The sequence below is a fragment of the Scyliorhinus torazame genome, chromosome 13, assembly GCF_047496885.1.
Source record: "Scyliorhinus torazame isolate Kashiwa2021f chromosome 13, sScyTor2.1, whole genome shotgun sequence".
NCBI classification, from domain to species: domain Eukaryota; kingdom Metazoa; phylum Chordata; class Chondrichthyes; order Carcharhiniformes; family Scyliorhinidae; genus Scyliorhinus; species Scyliorhinus torazame.
The window spans coordinates 1,605,010-1,631,076 of NC_092719.1; the positions used below are offsets into that span (position 1 = coordinate 1,605,010).

The window sequence follows — 26,067 nt, forward strand, 5'->3', positions numbered from 1 at the left end:
GACGGCGCGCTGATCGCTGGCGGTGGGATTCCCAGCTCCGGCTCCGTGTTTCCCAGCTGGAGACGGCGCGCTGATCGCTGGCGGTGGGATTCCCGGCTCCGGCTCCGTGTTTCCCAGCTGGAGACGGCGCGCTGATCGCTGGCGGTGGGATTCCCGGCTCCGGCTACGTGTTTCCCAGCTGGAGACGGCGCGCTGATCGCTGGCGGTGGGATTCCCGGCTCCGTGTTTCCCAGCTGGAGACGGTGCGCTGATCGCTGGCGGTGGGATTCCCGGCTCCGAGTTTCCCAGCTGGAGACGGCGCGCTGATCGCTGGCGGTGGGATTCCCGGCTCCGTGTTTCCCAGCTGGAGACGGCGCGCTGATCGCTGGCGGTGGGATTCCCGGCTCCGTGTTTCCCAGCTGGAGACGGCGCGCTGATCGCTGGCGGTGGGATTCCCGGCTCCGTGTTTCCCAGCTGGAGACGGCGCGCTGATCGCTGGCGGTGGGATTCCCGGCTCCGGCTCCGTGTTTCCCAGCTGGAGACCGCGTGCTGATCGCTGGCGGTGGGATTCCCGACTCCGTGTTTCCCAGCTGGAGACGGCGCGCTGATCGCTGGCGGTGGGATTCCCGGCTCCGGCTCCGTGTTTCCCAGCTGGTGACGGCGCGCTGATCGCTGGCGGTGGGATTCCCGGCTCCGGCTCCGTGTTTCCCAGCTGGAGACGGCGAGCTGATCGCTGGCGGTGGGATTCCCGGCTCCGTGTTTCCCAGCTGGAGACGGCGCGCTGATCGCTGGTGGTGGGATTCCCGGCTCCGGCTCCGTGTTTCCCAGCTGGAGACGGCGCGCTGATCGCTGGCGGTGGGATTCCCGGCTCCGTGTTTCCCAGCGGGAGACGGCGTGCTGATCGCTGGCGGTGGGATTCCCGGCTCCGTGTTTCCCAGCTGGAGACGGCGTGCTGATCGCTGGCGGTGGGATTCCCGGCTCCGGCTCCGTGTTTCCCAGTTGGAGACGGCGCGCTGATCGCTGGCGGTGGGATTCCCGGCTCCGTGTTTCCCAGTTGGAGACGGCGCGCTGATCGCTGGCGGTGGGATTCCCGGCTCCGTGTTTCCCAGTTGGAGACGGCGCGCTGATCGCTGGCGGTGGGATTCCCAGCTCCGTGTTTCCCAGCTGGAGACGGCGCGCTGATCGCAGGCGGTGGGATTCCCGGCTCCGGCTCCGTGTTTCCCAGCTGGAGACGGCGCGCTGATCGCTGGCGGTGGGATTCCCGGCTCCGGCTACGTGTTTCCCAGCTGGAGACGGCGCGCTGATCGCTGGCGGTGGGATTCCCGGCTCCGTGTTTCCCAGCTGGAGACGGTGCGCTGATCGCTGGCGGTGGGATTCCCGGCTCCGAGTTTCCCAGCTGGAGACGGCGCGCTGATCGCTGGCGGTGGGATTCCCGGCTCCGTGTTTCCCAGCTGGAGACGGCGCGCTGATCGCTGGCGGTGGGATTCCCGGCTCCGTGTTTCCCAGCTGGAGACGGCGCGCTGATCGCTGGCGGTGGGATTCCCGGCTCCGTGTTTCCCAGTTGGAGACCGCGTGCTGATCGCTGGCGGTGGGATTCCCGGCTCCGGCTCCGTGTTTCCCAGCTGGAGACGGCGCGCTGATCGCTGGCGGTGGGATTCCCGGCTCCGGCTCCGTGTTTCCCAGCTGGAGACAGCGCGCTGATCGCTGGCGGTGGGATTCCCGGCTCCGTGTTTCTCAGTTGGAGACCGCGTGCTGATCGCTGGCGGTGGGATTCCCGGCTCCGTGTTTCCCAGCTGGAGACGGCGCGCTGATCGCTGGCGGTGGGATTCCCGGCTCCGTGTTTCCCAGCTGGTGACGGCGCGCTGATCGCTGGCGGTGGGATTCCCGGCTCCGTGTTTCCCAGCTGGAGACGGCGCGCTGATCGCTGGCGGTGGGATTCCAGGCTCCGTGTTTCCCAGCGGGAGACGGCGCGCTGATCGCTGGCGGTGGGATTCCCGGCTCCTGCTCCGTGTTTCCCAGCTGGAGACGGCGCGCTGATCGCTGGCGGTGGGATTCCCGGCTCCGGCTCCGTGTTTCCCAGCTGGAGACGGCGCGCTGATCGCTAGTGGTGGGATTCCCGGCTCCGTGTTTCCCAGCTGGAGACGGCGCGCTGATCGCTGGCGGTGGGATTCCCGGCTCCGTATTTCCCAGCTGGAGACGGCGCGCTGATCGCTGGTGGTGGGATTCCAGGCTCCGTGTTTCCCAGCGGGAGACGGCGCGCTGATCGCTGGCGGTGGGATTCCCGGCTCCGTGTTTCCCAGCTGGAGACCGCGTGCTGATCGCTGGTGGTGGGATTCCCGGCTCCGTGTTTCCCAGCTGGAGACCGCGTGATGATCGCTGGCGGTGGGATTCCCGGCTCCGTGTTTCCCAGCGGGAGACGGCGCGCTGATCGCTGGCGGTGGAATTCCAGGCTCCGTGTTTCCCAGCGGGAGACGGCGCGCTGATCGCTGGCGGTGGGATTCCCGGCTCCGTGTTTCCCAGCTGGAGACGGCGCGCTGATCGCTGGCGGTGGGATTCCCGGCTCCGTGTTTTTCAGCTGGAGACGGCGCGCTGATCGCTGGCGGTGGGATTCCCGGCTCCTGCTCCGTGTTTTCCAGCTGGAGACGGCGCGCTGATCGCTGGCGGTGGGATTTCCGGCTCCGGCTCCGTGTTTCCCAGCTGGAGACGGCGCGCTGATCGCTGGCGGTGGGATTCCCGGCTCCGTGTTTCCCAGCTGGAGACGGCGCGCTGATCGCTGGCGGTGGGATTCCCGGCTCCGGCTCCGTGATTCCCTGCTGGAGACGGCGTGCTGATCGCTGGTGGTGGGATTCCCGGCTCCGGCTCCGTGTTTCCCAGCTGGAGACGGCGCGCTGATCACTGGCGGTGGGATTCCCGGCTCCGTGATTCCCAGCTGGAGACGGCGCGCTGATCGCTGGCGGAGGGATTCCCGGCTCCGTTTTTCCCAGCTGGAGACGGCGTGCTGATCGCTGGCGGTGGGATTCCCGGCTCCGTGTTTCCCAGCTGGAGACGGCGCGGTGATCGCTGGCGGTGGGATTCCCGGCTCCGTGTTTCCCAGCTGGAGACGGCGCGGTGATCGCTGGCGGTGGGATTCCCGGCTCCGGCTCCGTGTTTCCCAGCTGGAGACGGCGCGCTGATCGCTGGCGGTGGGATTCCCGGCTCCGGCTCCGTGTTTCCCAGCTGGAGACGGCGCGCTGATCGCTGGCGGTGGGATTCCCGGCTCCGTGTTTCCCAGCTGGAGACGGCGCGGTGATCGCTGGCGGTGGGATTCCCGGCTCCGGCTCCGTGTTTCCCAGCTGGAGACGGCGCGCTGATCGCTGGCGGTGGGATTCCCGGCTCCGGCTCCGTGTTTCCCAGCTGGAGACGGCGCGCTGATCGCTGGCGGTGGGATTCCCGGCTCCGTGTTTCCCAGCTGGAGACGGCGAGCTGATCGCTGGCGGTGGGATTCTCGGCTCCGTGTTTCCCAGCGGGAGACGGCGCGCTGATCGCTGGCGGTGGGATTCTCGGCTCCGTGTTTCCCAGCTGGAGACGGCGCGCTGATCGCTGGCGGTGGGATTCCCGGCTCCGGCTCCGTGTTTCCCAGCTGGAGACAGTGCGCTGATCGCTGGCGGTGGGATTCCCGGCTCCGTGTTTCCCAGCTGGAGACGGCGCGCTGATCGCTGGCGGTGGGATTCCCGGCTCCGTGTTTCCAATCTGGTGACGGCGCGCTGATCGCTGGCGGTGGGATTCCCGGCTCCGTGTTTCCCAGCTGGAGACGGCGCGCTGATCGCTGGTGGTGGGATTCCCGGCTCCGGCTCCGTGTTTCCCAGCTGGAGACCGCGCGCTGATCGCTGGCGGTGGGATTCCCGGCTCCGTGTTTCCCAGCTGGAGACCGCGTGCTGATCGCTGGCGGTGGGATTCCCGGCTCCGTGTTTCCCAGCTGGAGACGACGCGCTGATCGCTGGCGGTGGGATTCCCGGCTCCGTGTTTCCCAGCTGGAGACGGCGCGCTGATCGCTGGCGGTGGGATTCCCGGCTCCGTGTTTCCCAGCTGGAGACGGCGCGCTGATCGCTGGCGGTGGAATTCCCGGCTCCGTGTTTCCCAGCTGGAGACAGCGCGCTGATCGCTGGCGGTGGGATTCCCGGCTCCGTGTTTCCCAGCTGGAGACAGCGCGCTGATCGCTGGCGGTGGGATTCCCGGCTCCGGCTCCGTGTTTCCCAGCTGGAGACAGCGTGCTGATCGCTGGCGGAGGGATTCCCGGCTCCGTGTTTCCCAGCTGGAGACGGCGCGCTGATCGCTGGCGGTGGGATTCCCGGCTCCGTGTTTCCCAGCTGGAGACGGCGCGCTGATCGCTGGCGGTGGGATTCCCGGTTCCGTGTTTCCCAGCTGGAGACGGCGCGGTGATCGCTGGCGGTGGGATTCCCGGCTCCGGCTCCGTGTTTCCCAGCTGGAGACGGCGCGCTGATCGCTGGCGGTGGGATTCCCGGCTCCGACTCCGTGTTTCCCAGCTGGAGACGGCGCGCTGATCGCTGGTGGTGGGATTCCCGGCTCCGTGTTTCCCAGCTGGAGACGGCGCGCTGATCGCTGGCGGTGGGATTCCCGGCTCCGTGTTTCCCAGCTGGTGACGGCGCGCTGATCGCTGGCGGTGGGATTCCCGGCTCCGTGTTTCCCAGCGAGAGACGGCGCGCTGATCGCTGGCGGTGGGATTCTCGGCTCCGTGTTTCCCAGCTGGAGACGGCGCGCTGATCGCTGGCGGTGGGATTCCCGGCTCCGTGTTTCCCAGCTGGAGACGGCGCGCTGATCGCTGGCGGTGGGATTCCCGGCTCCGTGTTTCCCAGCTGGTGACGGCGTGCTGATCGCTGGCGGTGGGATTCCCGGCTCCGTGTTTCCCAGCTGGAGACCGCGTGCTGATCGCTGGCGGTGGGATTCCCGGCTCCGTGTTTCCCAGCTGGAGACGGCGCGCTGATCGCTGGCGGTGGGATTCCCGGCTCCGTGTTTCCCAGCTGGTGACGGCGTGCTGATCGCTGGCGGTGGGATTCCCGGCTCCGTGTTTCCCAGCTGGAGACCGCGTGCTGATCGCTGGCGGTGGGATTCCCGGCTCCGTGTTTCCCAGCGGGAGACGGCGCGCTGATCGCTGGCGGTGGGATTCTCGGCTCCGTGTTTCCCAGCTGGAGACGGCGCGCTGATCGCTGGCGGTGGGATTCCCGGCTCCGTGTTTCCCAGCTGGAGACGGCGCGCTGATCGCTGGCGGTGGGATTCCCGGCTCCGTGTTTCCCAGCTGGTGACGGCGTGCTGATCGCTGGCGGTGGGATTCCCGGCTCCGTGTTTCCCAGCTGGAGACCGCGTGCTGATCGCTGGCGGTGGGATTCCCGGCTCCGTGTTTCCCAGCTGGAGACGGCGCGCTGATCGCTGGCGGTGGGATTCCCGGCTTCGTGTTTCCCAGCTGGTGACGGCGTGCTGATCGCTGGCGGTGGGATTCCCGGCTCCGTGTTTCCCAGCTGGAGACCGCGTGCTGATCGCTGGCGGTGGGATTCCCGGCTCCGTGTTTCCCAGCTGGTGACGGCGTGCTGATCGCTGGCGGTGGGATTCCCGGCTCCGTGTTTCCCAGCTGGAGACGGCGCGGTGATCGCTGGCGGTGGGATTCCCGGCTCCGTGTTTCCCAGCGGGAGACGGCGCGCTGATCGCTGGCGGTGGGATTCTCGGCTCCGTGTTTCCCAGCGGGAGACGGCGCGCTGATCGCTGGCGGTGGGATTCTCGGCTCCGTGTTTCCCAGCTGGAGACGGCGCGCTGATCGCTGGCGGTGGGATTCCCGGCTCCGTATTTCCCAGCTGGAGACGGCGCGCTGATCGCTGGCGGTGGGATTCCCGGCTCCGGCTCCGTGTTTCCCAGCTGGAGACGGCGCGCTGATCGCTGGTGGTGGGATTCCCAGCCCCGTGTTTCCCAGCTGGAGACGGCGCGCTGATCGCTGGCGGTGGGATTCCCGGCTCCGTGATTCCCAGGTGGAGACGGCGCGCTGATCGCTGGCGGTGGGATTCCCGGCTCCGTGTTTCCCAGCTGGAGACCGCGTGCTGATCGCTGGCGGTGGGATTCCCGGCTCCGTGTTTCCCAGCTGGAGACGGCGCGCTGATCGCTGGCGGTGGGATTCCCGGCTCCGTGTTTCCCAGCTGGAGACGGCGCGCTGATCGCTGGCGGTGGGATTCCCGGCTCCCTGTTTCCCAGCTGGAGACCGCGTGCTGATCGCTGGCGGTGGGATTCCCGGCTCCGGCTCCGTGTTTCCCAGCTGGAGACCGCGTGCTGATCGCTGGCGGTGGGATTCCCGGCTCCGGCTCCGTGTTTCCCAGGTGGAGACGGCGCGCTGATCGCTGGCGGTGGGATTCCCGGCACCATGTTTCCCAGCTGGAGACGGCGCGCTGATCGCTGGCGGTGGGATTCCCGGCTCCGTGTTCCCCAGCTGGAGACGGCGCGCTGATCGCTGGCGGTGGGATTCCCGGCTCCGTGTTTCCCAGCTGGAGACGGCGCGCTGATCGCTGGCGGAGGGATTCCCGGCTCCGGCTCCGTGTTTCCCAGCTGGAGACGGCGCGCTGATCGCTGGTGGTGGGATTCCCGGCTCCGTGTTTCCCAGCTGGAGACGGCGCGCTGATCGCTGGCGGTGGGATTCCCGGCTCCGGCTCCGTGTTTCCCAGCTGGAGACGGCGCGCTGATCGCTGGCGGTGGGATTCCCGGCTCCGTGTTTCCCAGCTGGAGACGGCGCGCTGATCGCTGGCGGTGGGATTCCCGGCTCCGTGTTTCCCAGCTGGAGACGGCGCGCTGATCGCTGGCGGTGGGATTCCCGGCTCCGTGTTTCCCAGCTGGAGACGGCGCGCTGATCGCTGGCGGTGGGATTCCCGGCTCCGTATTTCCCAGCTGGAGACGGCGCGCTGATCGCTGGCGGTGGGATTCCCGACTCCGTGTTTCCCAGCTGGAGACGGCGCGCTGATCGCTGGCGGTGGGATTCCCGGCTCCGTGTTTCCCAGCTGGAGACGGCGCGCTGATCGCTGGCGGTGGGATTCCCGGCACCATGTTTCCCAGCTGGAGACGGCGCGCTGATCGCTGGCGGTGGGATTCCCGGCTCCGTGTTTCCCAGCTGGAGACGGCGCGCTGATCGCTGGCGGTGGGATTCCCGGCTCCGTGTTTCCCAGCTGGAGACGGCGCGCTGATCGCTGGCGGTGGGATTCCCGGCACCATGTTTCCCAGCTGGAGACGGCGCGCTGATCGCTGGCGGTGGGATTCCCGGCTCCGTGTTTCCCAGCTGGAGACGGCGCGCTGATCGCTGGCGGTGGGATTCCCGGCTCCGTGTTTCCCAGCTGGAGACGACGCGCTGATCGCTGGCGGTGGGATTCCCGGCTCCGTGTTTCCCAGCTGGAGACGGCGCGCTGATCGCTGGCGGTGGGATTCCCGGCTCCGTGTTTCCCAGCTTGAGACGGCGCGCTGATCGCTGGCGGTGGGATTCCCGACTCCGTGTTTCCCAGCTGGAGACGGCGCGCTGATCGCTGGCGGTGGGATTCCCGGCTCCGTGTTTCCCAGCTGGAGACGGCGCGCTGATCGCTGGCGGTGGGATTCCCGGCTCCGTCTTTCCCAGCTGGAGACGGCGCGCTGATCGCTGGCGGTGGGATTCCCGGCTCCGTCTTTCCCAGCTGGAGACGGCGCGCTGATCGCTGGCGGTGGGATTCCCGGCTCCGTGTTTCCCAGCTGGAGACGGCGCGCTGATCGCTGGCGGTGGGATTCCCGGCTCCGTGTTTCCCAGCTGGAGACGGCGCGCTGATCGCTGGCGGTGGGATTCCCGGCTCCGTGTTTCCCAGCTGGAGACGGCGCGCTGATCGCTGGCGGTGGGATTCCCGGCTCCGGCTCCGTGTTTCCCAGCTGGAGACGGCGCGCTGATCGCTGGCGGTGGAATTCCCGGCTCCGTGTTTCCCAGCTGGAGACGGCGCGCTGATCGCTGGCGGTGGGATTCCCGGTTCCGTGTTCCCCAGCTGGTGACGGCGCGCTGATCGCTGGCGGAGGGATTCCCGGCTCCGTGTTTCCCAGCTGGAGACGGCGCGCTGATCGCTGGCGGTGGGATTCCCGGCTCCGTGTTCCCCAGCTGGTGACGGCGCGCTGATCGCTGGCGGAGGGATTCCCGGCTCCGTGTTTTCCAGCGGGAGACAGCGTGCTGATCGCTGGCGGTGGGATTCCCGGCTCCGTGTTTCCCAGCTGGTGACGGCGCGCGGATCGCTGGCGGTGGGATTCCCGGCTCCGTGTTTCCCAGCTGGAGACGGCGCGCTGATCGCTGGCGGTGGGATTCCAGGCTCCGTGTTTCCCAGCAGGAGACGGCGCGCTGATCGCTGGCGGTGGGATTCCCGGCTCCGTGTTTCCCAGCTGGAGACGGCGTGCTGATCGCTGGCGGTGGGATTCCCGGCTCCGTGTTTCCCAGCTGGAGACGGCGCGCTGATCGCTGGCGGTGGGATTCCCGGCTCCGGCTCCGTGTTTCACAGCTGGTGACGGCGCGCGGATCGCTGGCGGTGGGATTCCCGGCTCCGTGTTTCCCAGCTGGAGACGGCGCGCTGATCGCTGGCGGTGGGATTCCCGGCTCCGTGTTTCCCAGCTGGAGACGGCGCGCTGATCGCTGGTGGTGGGATTCCCGGCTCCGTGTTTCCCAGCTGGAGACGGCGTGCTGATCGCTGGCGGTGGGATTCCCGGCTCCGTGTTTTCCAGCGGGAGACAGCGCGCTGATCGCTGGCGGTGGGATTCCCGGCTCCGGCTCCGTGTTTTCCAGCGGGAGACAGCGTGCTGATCGCTGGCGGTGGGATTCCCGGCTCCGGCTCCGTGTTTCCCAGCTGGTGACGGCGCGCTGATCGCTGGCGGTGGGATTCCCGGCTCCGTGTTTCCCAGCTGGAGACGGCGCGCTGATCGCTGGCGGTGGGATTCCCGGCTCCGGCTCCGTGTTTCCCAGCTGGAGACGGCGCGCTGATCGCTGGCGGTGGGATTCCCGGCTCCGTGTTTCCCAGCTGGAGACGGCGCGCTGATCACTGGCGGTGGGATTCCCGGCTCCTGCTCCGTGTTTCCCAGCTGGAGACGGCGCGCTGATCACTGGCGGTGGGATTCCCGGCTCCGTGTTTCCCAGCTGGAGACGGCGCGCTGATCGCTGGCGGTGGGATTCCCGGCTCCGTGTTTCCCAGCTGGAGACGGCGCGCTGATCGCTGGCGGTGGGATTCCCGGCTCCGTGTTTCCCAGCTGGAGACGGCGCGCTGATCGCTGGCGGTGGAATTCCCGGCTCCGGCTCCGTGTTTCCCAGCTGGAGACCGCGCGCTGATCGCTGGCGGTGGGATTCCCGGCTCCGTGTTTCCCAGCTGGAGACCGCGTGCTGATCGCTGGCGGTGGGATTCCCGGCTCCGTGTTTCCCAGCTGGAGACGGCGCGCTGATCGCTGGCGGTGGAATTCCCGGCTCCGGCTCCGTGTTTCCCAGCTGGAGACCGCGCGCTGATCGCTGGCGGTGGGATTCCCGGCTCCGTGTTTCCCAGCTGGAGACCGCGTGCTGATCGCTGGCGATGGGATTCCCGGCTCCGTGTTTCCCAGCTGGAGACGGCGCGCTGATCGCTGGCGGTGGGATTCCCGGCTCCGTGTTTCCCAGCTGGAGACGGCGTGCTGATCGCTGGCGGTGGGATTCCCGGCTCCGGCTCCGTGTTTCCCAGCTGGAGACGGCGCGCTGATCGCTGGCGGTGGGATTCCCGGCTCCATCTCCGTGTTTCCCAGCTGGAGACGGCGCGCTGATCGCTGGCGGTGGGATTCCCGGTTCCGTGTTTCTGAGCTGGAGACGGCGTGATGATCGCTGGCGGTGCGATTCCCAGCTCCGGCCGCTGTCATTGGAATTTCCCAGGGATGCGCTTTGGCAGGACCCGGTAATCCCATCGCAAGCGGACGGCCGTGGTCCCTAGTGACGGGGAGCAGTAGTGATTCCTGTCGACCTGGCAATGCGCTTGCAGGAAGGAAGAATTCCGGGAGCCGGGCGAATCCGGATTCAAACACTCAGCAAATTAAAATGCTGATTCCAATGTGCTGACCTGTTTCACATCCATAGCAGGATGTGTGTCGGCCTCAAGGTGGCCACAGAATCACCCCCATGTCACCAATTGCTGTGGATTATATCCACTCTACACAGCAGCTGCTGTCCTGGATATTATTTGATGGTTTCATGAATACAGATGGACCTTTAACAGAGAATGACTATATTTCCATTTCATAACTATACTGTTATATCTAAAAATTTGTTTTCAGCATTCTGCTTGACAGCTGCAGAGGAGCAGCATTAAGCCCAATATATTGATCAATTCTTTAAGTTATTGTCAATGGAGATACATTCATTCTGATAATGAAACTTTGGGAAAGTCTGTGGTTTCGTTTATAGACATCCAATAAATCATCCATCAGTTAAATCCCTGACAACGGAAACCTAATTCTGAACCTCTCACTGTATAAAGTCTTTATGCTTGAACAAAGCCTCATTTTAGAAGACATGAGGCCTCAGATTTCTACAAGATAAAACTGTCATGATATGCAGACTTGCAGATAATGATATACAGACAGGCAGCTAATGAACACAGAGAACAGGACTTGACCAAAGAGCAGGCAGGACACTCAGGACTGGTATCTCACTATAAAAGGCACGAGGCACTCACACTCCGCCTCTTTCCACTGATGAACATTTACAGAGGGAGTCAGGGTGTATGTACAGTATCACACCTCCAGCACGTGGCTAAGAGCTAGTCTGGTTCAGTCAGACAGAGTAACCACACTTAGGTTAGCAGAGAGTCGAACTCATAGAGAACTGTGCTAACTGTGCTACTGGTTCAATAAACCTGATTGAACTAACTTCAAGGTCTGGAGTATCTTATGGTTAAAGCTGCATCCAGTTGCAGCCTGTGTTATCCCAGAGTACATAACACGACAAAAACCAGCTGGAAAGAGTTACCAGAAAGCTGGGTGTGAAATCCATACTCTACAATATCAGTGTGTGAACACATTCAGATGCAATCCCCTTGTGCATTGTTGGAATTGATTCAGTTATTTGAATAGGTTAAAACTTGTGTTAAAATATTCAAGTGTTTCTTTGTTAATGTTCCAAACATGATTTCATCCTCTTGGGAATTTGTGCCTGTATGTAATGTTACATACAAATGATTTAAAGTCTTATATTGTAAATGTTTAACTTTCTGAACACACGTGTATTGTGCAAACATTGACTGCTGGAGTTACGACATTCTGAACCAGTGCGGCCATTTAAACATACTTCAGTGCATGTGCTAAGTTTATAAATGGAAAAGTTTCAAACGTTTACCAGAGTGCGTGTGTTGTTAATATGACAAAACTCTGTCTCGGCCTTTCCACCAGAGGGCAGTGGTACCAAACATTCAGCTTCAGGATGTGTCTTGGAGTTTACCGCTTGTCGGGTGACGAGGTTTTATGCATTTTGCATTTTTCCTGCCGAAAGCACCAAACCGTAAAGAAATTTTGTGCATGAGCTAGTAATTCTCAGGACTTATTTAGAAATATTGTGAGATCCTTCTCAGCAATGTTTGTTGGATGTTGGTGACATATTCAAGTCTGAAGTATAACTAGCTGCAGTGGGAGTAAATCAATAACTAGATGCAGTGAGGAAAATTAATTATTGGTCTGTCGGCGTGAACAAGTTCCAGGATGAGATTGAAGCAAGCAGAAGAATATTTCTGCCCCAAAACAATTCCCCCGCCCAGTTACTCAACTTCACTTCTGTCGATAATCTGTTATTTGCTAGTTTCCAGTTCTGACACTCTGCAATGATGCAGCTAACAGACCGGGACAGGTAAATATACTCCCAGGCATCGTGGATGGAGTTTTTGGTTCAGGATGGTGGATGGAGATGGTATTGTGGATCAACAATAACATCGCAGAATCATAAAGTCCACTGCACCAAAACCCAATCACCTCTGTATTCAGGAATCAAAACGGAATCAAATCACCAACACGATTTACACCGAGGGGGGAGGAGTTTATTCATTCACCAACACTGCTTTTTCACATTTACACTCATCTCATTTCAATTTAAAGAAAACATTGGTGAGTTTGGTCAATCGATTCAGGTAAATATTTTCCAGAATCCTCAACCAATCGCAATGTTTACGGGCTGCGAGTTTGATTTAATAAAGGGATAGACTATAAATTAACTGAGATTGTATAAAACATCCTGCCTGGTGTCACATGGTCAGCTCTCGTCGTCAGAAACTAATGAGCAGCCGGGGACACAAGCATCGGGAATGATCCCGCTGATCGGAAAGCAAAGTTAGAGGAAAAGATCAGTTTAAATGGGATTGTATCCGATGGAAGAGGGAGAGTTGAGATGTTCCAAGAAGTGTTTAAGATGAAGGACAATGATAAAACTGGTTCAAGCAGATTGTTCACATTGGAGAAGGTTTCATATCGTCGAGGGAATGAGGGGAAAATAAATCAATTAGGTTGAGGATGTAAATCAGGCTGGTTTCTTCACTCAAAGGTCCCAGCATCGATGAATAAATTAACATGAGGATATTACAACACAAAATCAGGAGAGAATCAGGATGGGAGGGAAGACGGGAGGATAGGGAGGGGGAGGGAGGATGGGGAGGGGGAGGGGAGGATGGGGAGGGGAGGAAGGGGAGGGGAGGGGAGGGGGAGGATGGGGGAGGGGAGGATGGGGAGGGGGAACGGGAGGGTGGGGAGGGGAGGATGGGGGAGGGGAGGAGGGGGAGGAGAGGATGGGGAGGGGAGGGGAGGATGGGGGAGGGGAGGATGGGGAGGGGAGGGGGAGGGGAGGATGGGGAGGGGGAAGGGGAGGATGGGGAGGGGGAGGGGAGGATGGGGGAGGGGAGGATGGGGAGGGGGAGGGGAGGGTGGGAGGGGGAGGGGAGGATGGGGAGGGGAGGATGGGGAGGGGAGGGGGAGGATAGGGAGGGGAGGGGAGGATGGGGAGGGGGAGGGGAGGATGGGGAGGGGGAGGGGAGGATGGGGAGGGGAGGGGAGAATGGGGAGGGGGAGGATGGGGAGGGGGGAGGGGAGGATGGGGAGGGGAGAATGGGGATGGGGACGGGAGAGGGGAGGGTGGGGAGGGGAGGATGGGGATGGGGGACGGGAGAGGGGAGGATGGGGTGGGGAGGGGAGGATGGGGAGGTGGAGGAGGGGGAGGGGAAGATGGTGAGGGGGGTGGGAGGGGGAGGGCATGATAGGGAGGGGGAGGAGAGGATGGGGAGGGGGTGAGTGTGGGGGGCGGGTGGATGGGAGGAGGGAGGGGGGCGGGGGAATGGGGAGGGGAGTATGGCAGGGAGACGGGAGGATGGGGAGGGGAGGATAGGGAGGGGGAGGGGGTGGGAGGATGGGAGGGGGCAGGCAGATGGGGAGGGGGGAGGGGAGGATGGGGAGGGGGAGGGGGTAGAGGTGGATGGGGAGCTGGGAAGGGGAGGGGTGGATGGGGAGGGGGAGGGGTGGCTGGGGAGGGGGAGGGGAGGATGGGGAGGGGGTGGGGAGGATCGGGAGGGGAGGATGGCGAGGGGAGGATGGGGAGGGGGATGGGAGGATGGGAAGATGGGAGGGGAGGGGTGGATGGGGAGCGCTGGATGGGGAGGGGAGGGGAGGGGTGGATGGGAGCGCTGGATGGGGGGTGGGAGGGGGAGGGGAGGTGGGGGAGGGGTGGATGGGGAGAGGGAGGAGTGGATGGGGAGGGGGAGGGGTGAATGGGGAGGGGGAGGGGGAGGAGGATGTGGAGGGTTGGATGGGGAGGGGGGGTGGATGGGGAGGGGTGGATGGGGAGAGGGGGAGGGGAGGATGGGGAGGGGGAGGGGAGGATGGGGCGGGTACGATGGGGAGTGGTGGATGGGGAGGGGGAGAGGTAGGGGAGGGGTATGGGGAGGGGTGGATGGCGGAAGAGGGTTGGGAGGATGGGAGGGGTGGATGGGCAGGGGTGGATGGGGAGGGGGAGGGGAGGGGGAGGGGGAGGGGAGGATGGGGAGGGGGAGGAGGAGGGGAGGATGGGGAGGGGGAGGGTGAGGGGAGGATGGGGAGGGGGAGGGTGAGGGGAGGATTGGGAGGGGGAGGGGGAGGGGAGGATGGGGAGGGGGAGGAGGAGGGGAGGAGGGGTTGATGGGGAGGGGTGGGGAGGATGGTGAGGGGGAGGGGTGGGGAGGATGGTGAGGGGGAGGGGGAGGTTGGGGAGGGGGTGAAGGAGGTTGCAGTGGGGTCTGGTTGCTTTATGGAGACAGGAGGAACATTTCAGCTCCTTCCATTTCTACAAAAAACATAATTTAGACAAGTTTTGACGTTTATTTTGAGGGATCTGTTGGCAACAATCTTATTAGTGTTAGTGTCACAAGTAGGCTGACATTAACACTGCAATGAAGTTACTGTGAAAACCCCCTAGTCGCCACATTCCGGCGCCTGTTCGGGTCACAGAGGGAGAATTCAGAATGTCCAATTCACCTAACAGCACGTCTTTCGGGACTTGTGGGAGGAAACCGGAGCACCCGGAGGAAACCCACGCAGACACGGGGAGAACGTGCAGACTCCGCACAGACAGTGACCCAGCAGGGAATCGAACCTGGGACCCTGGCGCTGTGAAGCAACAGTGCTAACCACTGTGCTACCGTGCCATGCCAAATTAGTCAGAGTTTGTGCACCACAAGTTTTGATATGTCTGCACAAACCTCAATTCTACGTTATAGTGAGATGTCCGGGGCGGGATTCACCGCAACCGGCGCGATGTCCGCCGACCGGCGCCAAAAACGGCGCGAATCAGTCCGGCATCGCGCCGCCCCAAAGGTGCGGAATCTTCCGCATCTTGAGGGGCCGAGCTGGCGGGAAAGGCCTTTGGTGCCCCGCCAGCTGGCGCGAAACTGACTTTGCCGTCCGGCGCATGCGCGGGAACATTAGCGGCCGCTCACGGCATCCCCGCGCATGCCGCCATGGTGGAGACCGTGGTGAAGGCGGAAGGAAAAGAGTGCCCCCACGGCACAGGCCCGCCCGCGGATCGGTGGTCCCCGATCGCGGGCCAGGCCACCGTGGGGGCACCCCCCGGGGCCAGATCGCCCCATGCCCCCCCCCCCAGGACCCCGGAGCCCACCCGCGCCGCCTTGTCCCGCCGGTAAGAGAGGTGGTTTGATTCTCGCCGGCGGGACAGGCATTCCAGCAGCGGGACTTTGGCCCATCCGGGCCGGAGAATCGCCGGGGGGGGGGGCCGCCAACCAGTGCGGCGCGATTCCCACCCCCGCCGAATATCAGGTGCCGGAGAATTCGGCAACCGGCGGGTGCGGGATTCACGCCAGCCCCCGGCGATTCTCCGACCCGGCGGGGAGTCAGAGAATCCCGCCCCAGATCTTGATCACATTAGCAGGAGCCTGAATAGACGGAGTGAAGGCTTTTGTTCTGCTGCCTTGGTTATCATTGGCTGGGATTTCCTGGCCCGGTTGCGGTGGGATCCAGCACCGGGGAGTGTGGCGGCCCAGGCGGGAGTCCATTGTCTTCCAGTGGGATTGAATGATTTCCCAATGCTGGGCGGAGGCAGTGAACCCAGCCCATTGTGTCTGGTTTATGCTCATAGAAATTCTAAAAAGAAAATTTCAAAAAACCCCACTCTGAAATCACGTTTAACTATGAAATGGGCAGAGTTCTCATGTTGACCAAATTATAAAGTCATTAAAGTCACAACTCAATCTTCCTCACCTGTGTTCAGCTGCCTGAATTCAGCTGGGCTGCCATCCAGGCGACTGGCTTCTCAGCAGCCATTGACCAGGAATGGAGACAAACAGCCGAGATTCTGAGTTGAAGGGTTATTGGAAGACAAGGGGGTGGGACTATCAGTGAGGACAGGAATGGTTTTGACTCTTTCTGTGGCGGCAACCAATATGCTTTTACATGGAGAGTGTGCACTTGGCTGGAGTATTGGACTGCACTTGGTGTCAGTGACTCCAAACCTGAGATTGTAAACATAAGTAAGAGGAGCAGCAGTGGCCATTCTGACCTCAAGCTTGTTCCTTCAATAAGAGAATAGCTGATCCTCAACCTTAACTTCACTTTCCCGTCTGGCTCCATATCGTCTGACTCCTTCAAAACCCAAAGATTTATCGATCTCTGTTCCAAATGTGTCCATTGATTAAAGATCCACAGCTCTCGGGGGTAGAGGATTCCAAACATTTACAACTCTCAGATCTAAAACGGCCAATCCCGGACCCTGGAACGATGGAGCAGACTTTCACAGATGGAGGGACTGGAGGTGGGCTGGCATGGAATCCCACACCACCGGCTGACATTGCAGGTTTGCCAGCATGGTTCCACCTCGCCCCCCAACCACCGAGCCATTTTCGGAAAGGCCAGATCGTGGTGGTGGTGGTCGCGGGGGGGGGCAGCGCTCCGGGAGGATTTTGCCACATCCTGATGGACACAGCTGCAGGGCAGCCTCCGACAAACATTCGCAACTCCCACCTCTTATTGGTGAGCCAGCCTCAGAAATCTCCCTGCCTTCCTTCTTTGGCTGGTGACTGCACTCTCTGGCCAATAATTGGCCATCACTGAACATCACGTCAGGGACCTACTTCCAACACAGCCAGGGTGCAGCACGGAGGAGTTCTCCTGACATCGGGGTCCGAACTCAGGACGAACAATTCAGCTCTCTGAGCTCTTTAGCGGGATTCTCCCTTCTGGGGACTAAGACCCCAAACCAGCGGGAGAACCGGCACCAACTACTCCGGCCTCAACAGCCCCCGAAAGTGGGGAATTCTCCACACGTTCGGGGGCGAGGTGGACGCCGGAGGGGTTGGCGCCGCTTCAGCCGGCGGCGAAGTGACGGCGTGATTCCGCGCATGCGCAGACCAGCCGCCCTATTTTGGCACATACGCGGGGGGGTCTCTTCCCCGCACTGGCCATGGCGGAGCTGACAGGGGCCGGCACGGAAGGAAGAAGTGACCCCACAGAACAGGCCCGCCCGCAGATCTCTGGCATGATCATGGGTCAGGCAACCGTGGGGGCCCCCCCTGGGGTCGATTCCCCGAGAGCCGCCCCCGCCGACTTACCTGCCAGATCCCGCCTTGTGGGATCCGCCATCAGGAACCAACAGTGGGGGGGGGGTCACCGTTGGCGGGGCAGGAAGATTCCGCTGGCGGGACAGGACAGGAATTCCCGTCCAATATCTTTGTTAATCTCCAACTTTTATTTTACTCTCCTTGCCCAGGGATTCATCGAGAGCAGCATCAACTCTTCCCTGTTTCGTGTGAGTGATTGCCTATCACCCGCTCTCTCTCCTCAGCTTCACTGAGAAAGGAGGTTCACCACTGACATCATCTTGTTTATTGAGAGAAAGCAAATGGCAAGAGTTACTGCTCCCAAAATCAGCTGAGAAGAAGGAGAATCAGGAGGAGGGAGAGAAGAGAAGCCTGTGAATCTTCTCAGCATTCCTTTGAAGAATGGATGAGACACAGTTTGTCGTTTTTGGCTATCTTTAGGTTTTAATGCACATTTAACCTCTGCCACCTGGCACTCAGCATTCTCCAGTGTCGAACGTACCACCAATATATCCAAATGGGTCAAATTAACCACTCTCATTTTAAGAACAAAGAAGATTACAGCACAGGAACAGGCCCTTCGGCCCTCCCAGCCTGCGCCAATCCAGATCCTTTATCTAAACCTGTCGCCTATTTTCCAAGGATCTACTTCCCTCTGTTCCCCGTCCGTTCATATATCTTTCGAGATGCATCTTAAATGATGCTATTGTGCCCGCCTCTACCACCTCCGCTGGCAAAGCGTTCCAGGCACCCACCACCCTCTGCGTAAAAAACTTTCCATGCACATCTCCCTTAAACTTTCCCCCTCTCACCTTGAAATCGTGACCCATGTAATTGACACCCCTACTCTTGGAAAAAGCTTGCTGCTATCCACCCTGTCCATACCTCTCATAATTTTGTAGACCTCAATCAGGTCCCCCCTCAACCTCCGTCTTTCCAACGACAACAATCCTAATCTACTCAACCTTTCTTCATAGCTAGCACCCTCCATACCAGGCAACATCCTGGTGAACCTCCTCTGCACCCTCGCGAAAGCATCCACATCCTTCTGGTAATGCGGCGACCAGAACTGCACGCAGTATTCCAAATGTGGCCTAACCAAAGTCCTATACAACTGTAACATGACCTGCCGACTCTTGTACTCAATACCCCGTCCGATGAAGGCAAGCATGCTGTATGCCTTCTTGACCACTCTATCGACCTGCGTTGCCACCTTCAGGGTACAAATGACCTGAACTCCCAGATCTCTCTGTACATCAATTTTCCGCAGGACTCTTCCATTGACCGTATAGTACGCTCTTGAATTGGATCTTCCAAAATGCATCACCTCGCATTTGCCTGGATTGAATATAAATGATTTGGAGGAAAATGTAACTGGTCTGATTAGTAAGTTTGCAGACGACACAAAGGTTGGTGGAATTGCGGATAGCGATGAGGACTGTCTGAGGATACAGCAGGATTTAGATTGTCTGGAGACTTGGGCGGAGAGATGGCAGATGGAGTTTAATCCGGACAAATGTGAGGTAATGCATTTTGGAAGGTCTAATGCAGGTAGGGAATATACAGTGAATGGTAGAACCCTCAAGAGTATTGAAAGTCAAAGAGATCTAGGAGTACAGGTCCACAGGTCATTGAAAGGGGCAACACAGGTGGAGAAGGTAGTCAAGAAGGCATACGGCATGCTTGCCTTCATTGGCCGGGGCATTGAGTATAAGAATTGGCAAGTCATGTTGCAGCTGTATAGAACCTTAGTTAGGCCACACTTGGAGTATAGTGTTCAATTCTGGTCGCCACACTACCAGAAGGATGTGGAGGCTTTAGAGAGGGTGCAGAAGAGATTTACCAGAATGTTGCCTGGTATGGAGGGCATTAGCTATGAGGAGTGATTGAATAAACTCGGTTTGTTCTCACTGGAACGAAGGAGGTTGAGGGGCGACCTGATAGAGGTATACAAAATTATGAGGGGCATAGACAGAGTGGATAGTCAGAGGCTTTTCCCCAGGGTAGAGGGGTCAATTACTAGGGGGCATAGGTTTAAGGTGAGAGGGGCAAGGTTTAGAGTAGATGTACGAGGCAAGTTTTTTACGCAGAGGGTAGTGGGTGCCTGGAACTCGCTACCGGAGGAGGTAGTGGAAGCAGGGACGATAGGGACATTTAAGGGGCATCTTGACAAATATATGAATAGGATGGGAATAGAAGGATACGGACCCAGGAAGTGTAGAAGATTGTAGTTTAGTCGGGCAGCATGGTCGGCACGGGCTTGGAGGGCCGAAGGGCCTGTTCCTGTGCTGTACATTTCTTTGTTCTTTGTTCTTTGTTCTTTGAACTCCATCTGCCATTTCTCTGCCCAACTCTCCAATCTATCTATATTTTGCTGTATTCTCTGACAGTCCCCCTCGTTATCTGCAACTCCACCAATCTTAGTATCATCTGCAAACTTGCTAATCAGACCACCTATACCTTCGTCCAGATCATTTATGTATATCACAAACAACAGTGGTCCGAGCACGGATCCCTGTGGAACACCACTGGTCACCTTTCTCCATTTTGAGAAACTCCTTTCCACCACTAGTCTCTGTCTCCTGTTACCCAGCCAGTTCTTTATCCATGCAGCTAGTACACCCTGAACCCCATACAACTTCACTTTTTCCATCAACCTGCCATGGGAAACTTTATCAAACGCCTTACTGAAGTCCATGTACATGACATCTACAGCCCTTCCCTCATCAATTAACTTTGTCACTTCCTCAAAGAATTCAATTAGGTTTGTAAGAGATGACCTCCCCTGCACAAAACCATGCTGCCTATCACTGATAAGTCTATTTTCTTCCAAATGTGAATAGATCCTATCCCTCAGTATCTTCTCCACCAGTTTGCCTACCACTGACGTCAAGCTCACAGGTCATTAATTCCCTGGTTTATCCCTGCTACCCTTCTGAAACAAATGGACATTAGCAATTCTCCAGACCTCCGGAACTCACCCGTGCTCAAGGATGCTGCAAAGATATCTGTTAAGGCCCCAGCTATTTCGTCCCTCGCTTCTCTCAGTAACCTGGGATAGATCCCATCCGGACCTGGGGACTTGTCCACCTTAATGCCTTTTAGAACACCCAAAACTTCCCCCTTCCTTATGCCGACATTAAGAATCTCACCCATTTCCTCTGACTCCACGCATAAATTCCCTCTTTTGTCTTTGAGTGGGCCAATCCTTTCTCTAGTTACCCTCTTGCTCCTTATATACAAATAAAAGGCTTTGCGATTTTCCTTAACCCTGTCAGCCAAAGATATTTCATGACCCCTTTTAGCCCTCGAGATTTGTCCTACTTTCCCGATATTCCTCCAAAGCTTCATCAGTTTTAAGTCGCCTAGATCTTATGTATGCTTCCTTTTTCATCTTAGCTAGTCTCACAATTCCACCCGTCATCCATGGTTCACTAATCTTGCCATTTCTATCCCTCATTTTCACAGGGACATGTCTGTCCTGCACTCTCATCGACCTTTCCTTAAAAGACTCCCACATTTCCAATGTGGATTTACCCTGAAACAGCTGCTCCCAATCCAGATTCCCGAGCTCCTGCCGAATTTTGTTATCCTTGGCCTTTCCCCAATTTAGCACTCTTCCTTTAGGACCACTCTCGTCTTTGTCCATGAGTATTCTAAAACTTACGGAATTGGGATCGCTATTCCCAAAGTAATCACCGACTGAAACTTCAACCACCTGGCCGGGATCATTCCCCAATACCAGGTCCAGTATGGCCCCTTCCCGAGTTGGACGATTTACATACTGCTCTAAAAAACTCTCCTGGATGCTCTTTACAAATTCTGCTCCATCTACGCCTACAACACTACGTGAGTCCCATTCAATGTTGGGGAAGTTAAAATCTTCCATCACGACCACCCTATTGCTCCTACATTTTTCTATAATCTGTCTACATATTTGTACCTCTACTTCACGCTCGCTTTTGGGAGGCCTGTAGTAAAGTCCCAACAATGTTACTGCAACCTTCTTATTCCTTAGCTCTACCCATATTGCCTCAGTGCTCGAATCCTCCATAGTGCCCTCCTTAATCACAGCTGTGATATCATCTCTGACCAGTAATGCAACTCCTCCACCCCTTTTACCTCCCTCTCTATCCCTCCTGAAGCATCTATGCCCTGGGATATTTTGCCAGTCTTGCCCTTCCCTCAACCAAGTCTCAGTAATACCAATAACTTCCTAATCTGGTTCCCATTCCCCTGCTACATTAGTTTAAAACCTCCCCAACAATGTTAGCAAAAGCACCCCCTAGGACATTGGTTCCAGTCCTGCCCAGGTGTAGACCATCCGATTTGTAATGGTCCCACCGCCCCCAGAACCGGTTCCAATGTCCCAAAAATCTGAATCCCTCCCTCCTGCACCATCTCTCAAGCCACATATTCATTCTGACTATTCTTGAATTTCTACTCTGACTGTCTCGTGGCACTGGTAGCAATCCTGAGATTACTACCTTTGAGGTCCTACTTTTTAACTTATCTCCTAACTCCCTAAATTCTGATTGTAGGACCTCATCCCGTTTTTTACCTATATTGTTGGTGCCTATATGCACCACGACAACTGGCTGTTCACCCTCCCCCTTCAGTTTGTCCTGCAGCCGATCTGAGACATCCCTGACCCGTGCACCCGGGAGACAACATACCATTCGGGAGTCTCGTTTTCGACCACAGAAATGCCTGTTTACTCCCCTTACAATTGAATCCTCGATGACTATATCCCTGCCAGTCTTTTTCCCGTCCTTCTGTGCAGCAGAGCCAGCATCGGTGCCATGAGCCTGGCTGCTGCTGCCTACCCCTGGTGAGTAGAAGAATTGGTCAGAAATACAGAACGGTTGTTCAACCTGAAGCAATTAAATCCCAGTTAACTTACCTTTGTGGTGTTGGTCAGAACACTGGGTAAGAGGGTCACCGTTCCTTATATCCTGCCTTCTGCTGCGTCTGAAATAAGAAATATCTGTGTGAGTTTCAAATGCCTGTTTCCTTTGATGGATTAGATTTTGTGTCCACATTGAAATGAATGTTCTGGTTTTATGAAAGCAAATATTTTGAGATCAGAGACAGGTCTGGAGAACTCCAGGCCACTGAGTACAATGGGGAATCATTTTGATTTGATTTGATTTATTATTGTCACATGTATGAGTATACAGTTAAAATTATTGTCTCTTGCATGCTGTACAGACAATGCATACCACTGCATTAAGTCAGTCTTCTATATTTAGGACAATATTGATTCAGATAGGAATGTATTGGCTAAACCCATCTATCACAATGAGTTTGTCTGCAGGTGCTTCAATTTGAGTTTGAAGTTCAGTAGAATACATTACATTAACTGTTCTATTTGTATAAAACTAGAAAGACATTTGGGGAGATCCTGAAGTTTCTGAGGAATGAATCAACAGGGCTATTTGGTGGTGTAGTATCACCGTGATCCACCCAAAGGATCAGTTGTAATAAACCAAGACAGAAAATTTGATAAGGAATGAAATCACTCAGCATCGACCTTAGCATTGGAAATGACAAAGTCAAACCCACTTCTGTCAAACCTGCAAAATCCTCCTTACTACTTATGGTTTGTGCCACAATTGGATGAGCCGCCTCACAAACTCGTCAAACAACAGTCTGACCGAATCAGAGTGATGGAATCATACCTTACCGATAATGTCCTTGATCACCATCACCATCCCTGGGTATGTCCTGTCTCACCGGCAGGACAGACCCAGCAGAGGTGGCGGGTGGTATAGTGGTATACAGTCAGGAGGGTGTAGCCCTGGGAGTCCTCAACATCGACTCTGGATCCCGTGAAGTTTCTTAGTATCAGGTCAAACACGGGCAAAGGTACCTCCTGCTAAATACCACATACTGTACCCCACCTCAGTTACTGAATCAGTACTCCTCATGTTGAACACCACTTGGAGGAAGCACTGAAGGTGGCAAGGGCTCAGAATGTACTCTGGGTGGGGGGCATTCAATGTCCATCACCAAGAGTGGCTCGGTAGTACCACCACAGACCGAGCTGGCCGGGTCCCAAAGGACAGAGCTGCTAGACTGGGACTGCAGCAGGTGGTGAGGGAACCAACAAGAGGGAAAAACATACGTGACCTCATCCTCACCAACACATTTGGTGCGCATGCATCTGTCCATGACAGTATTGATAGGAGCGACGAACACACATGCCTTGTGGAGTTGAAGACCCATCTTCACAGTGAGGATACCCTCCATTGTGTTGTGTGGCACTACCACCGTGTCAAAAGTTCGAATCGGTCAAGCAACTCAAGACTGGGCATCCATGAAGTGCTGTGGGCCATCAGCAGAATTCATAGGATCATAGAATCATAGAATTCACAGTGCAGAAGGAGGCCATTTGGCCCATCGAGTCTGCACTGGTCCTTGGAATGAGCACCCAACTTACGACCACACCTTCACCCTATCCCCTTAACCCAGCAACCCCACCGAACCATTTTGGACACTGAGGGCAATTTATCATGGCCAATCACCAAAACTGCACATCTTTGGACTGTGGGAGGAAACCGGAGCACCCGGAGGAAACCCACGCACACACGGGGAGAACGTGCAGACTTCACACAGACAGTGACCCAAGCCGGGAATCGAACCTGGGACCCTGGAGCTGTGAAGCAACAGTGCTAATCACTGTGTTACCGTGCTGCCGTGTATTCAACCCCAATCTGCCACCTCATGGCCCCGGCATATCCCCCACTCTACCATTACCACCCAGCCAGGGCATCAACCCTGGTTCAATGAAGAGTGCAGGAGAGCATGCCAGGAGCAACATCAGGCAGGCCGAACAATGGGGTGTCAACCTGGTGATGCTACACCACAGGACTACGTGTGTGTGAAACAGCATCAGCAGCAAGTAACAGACAGAGCTAAGCGATTCCACAACCAATGGATTAGATCTCAGGTTTGCAGTCCTGCCACATCCAGCCGTGAATGGTGGCGGACAATTAAACAACTCACTGGAGGAGGAGGCTCCACAAATATCCCCATCCTCAGTGATGGAGGAGCCCAGCACATCTGTGCAAAAGACAAAGCTGAGGCATTCGCAACAATCTCCAACCAGAAGTCTTGGTCTCCCCAGCATCACAGATATCAGACTTCAGCCAATTCGATTCACTCCACGTGATATCAAGAAACGGCTGAAGTCACTGGACACTGCAAAGGCTACGGGCCCTGACAATATCCCACCAATAGTACTGAAGATATGTGCTCTAGAACTTGCCGCACCCCTAGCTAAGCTGTCCCAGTACAGCTACAACACTGGCATTTACCAGCAATGTGTAAAATCTCCCAGGTATGTTACGCATTCAAAAAGCAGGACAAATGGGCAGCACGGTAGCACAGTGGTTAGCACTGTTGCTTCACAGCTTCAGGGTCCCAAGTTCGATTCCCGGCTTGGGTCACTGTCTGGGCGGAGTCTGCATGTTCTCGTGTGTCTGTGTGGGTTTCCTCCGGGTGCTCCGGTTTCCTCCCACAAGTCCCGAAAGACGTGCTTGTTAGGTGAATTGGACATTCTGAATTCTCCCTCAGTGTACCCGAACAGGCGCCGGAATGTGGCGACTAGGGGCTTTTTACAGTAACTTCACTGCAGTATTAATGTGAGCCTACTTGTGACAGTAAAGATTATTTTAAAAAATAATTTAAAAATCCAACCTTGACAAATGTGGCTCCATTTGTCTAATCTCGATCATTGGCAAACTGATGGAAGGGATCATCAGAGTGCTATCAAGCAGCACTTACTTAGCAATAACCTGCTCACGGACGCTCAGTTTGGGTTCTGCCAGGGTCACTCAGCTCCTGACCTCATTGCAGCCTTAGTTCAAACATGTACGAAAGAGCTGCATGCCAGAGGTGAGGTGAGAGTGACTGCCCTTGACATCAAGGCAGCATTTGACCGAGTGTGGCATCAAGGAGCCCGAGCTAAACTGGAGTCAGTGGGAATCAGGAAGAAAACTCTCCGCTGGTTGGAGTCATACCCAGCACAAAGGAAGATGGTTGTGGTGGTTGGAGGTCAATCATCTCAGCTCCAGGACATCACTGCAGGAGTTCCTCAGGATAGTGTCCTAGGCCCAACCATTTCAGCTGCTTCATTAATGACCTTCCTTCCATCAGAAGGTCAGAAGTGGGGGTGTTTGCAGATGACTGCACAATTTCAGGACCATTCGCGACTCCTCCGGTAATGAAGCAGTCCCTGTCCAAATGCAGCAAGACCTGGACAATATCCAGGCTTGGGCTGACAAGTGGCAAGTTACATTCGCACCACACAAGTGCCAGGCAATGACCATCTCCTACAAGAGAGGATTTAACCATCGCCCCTTGACACGCAATGACATTACCATCGCTGAGTCCCCCACAATCAACATCCTGGGGGTTACCATTGTTCAGAAACGGAGCTAGTCACAGTAATACTGTGGCTCCCAGACCAGATGAGAGACAGGGGGCCTGTTTTTCGGCTCTGAAAGGCAGCCCACCGATGGCCGGAACTGGACATTTCGTTCCCCTCGCTGTCCATGGAATTTTTCATTGAATCCACCACCAACCACCGGGAAACTCGGAGCTGGGATTCACCATCCACAGGCCCGGAAGATCCTGTTGGCAAGAACCGCTGGAAAATCCACCCCTAGGAATCCTGCGACGAATGACTCACCTTCTGACTCCTAAAGCCTGTCCATCATCTACAAGGCACAGGCCAGGAGCCTGATGGAATACACTCCACTTGCCTGGATGAGCACAGCTCCAACAACACTCAAGAAGCTCAACACCATCTAGGACAAAGCAGCCCCGCTTGATTGCTCCTCCTGCCACAAACATTCAAACCCTCCACTACCGACGAACAGTAGCAGCCGTGTGCACCATCTACAAGATGCACTGCAGGAACTCAGCAAGGTTCCTTAAACAACACCTTTCAAACTCACGACCACTCCCATCTAGAAGGATGAGAGCAGCAAATACCTGG

At 57.4% G+C, this 26,067-nt stretch overlaps 1 protein-coding gene across 2 annotated transcripts in view; it reads right to left on the bottom strand.

Annotated features, from left to right (window-relative positions):
* The window catches only part of sema3ab (sema domain, immunoglobulin domain (Ig), short basic domain, secreted, (semaphorin) 3Ab), a 597,101-nt gene that overhangs the window by 22,753 nt on the left and 548,281 nt on the right, over positions 1–26,067 (bottom strand). For both annotated transcript variants that reach the window (XM_072470939.1, XM_072470937.1), the window contains exon 16: positions 21,967–22,034. In XM_072470939.1, the coding sequence (XP_072327040.1) occupies positions 21,967–22,034 (68 nt within the window). The remainder of the gene's footprint in view (positions 1–21,966; positions 22,035–26,067) is intronic.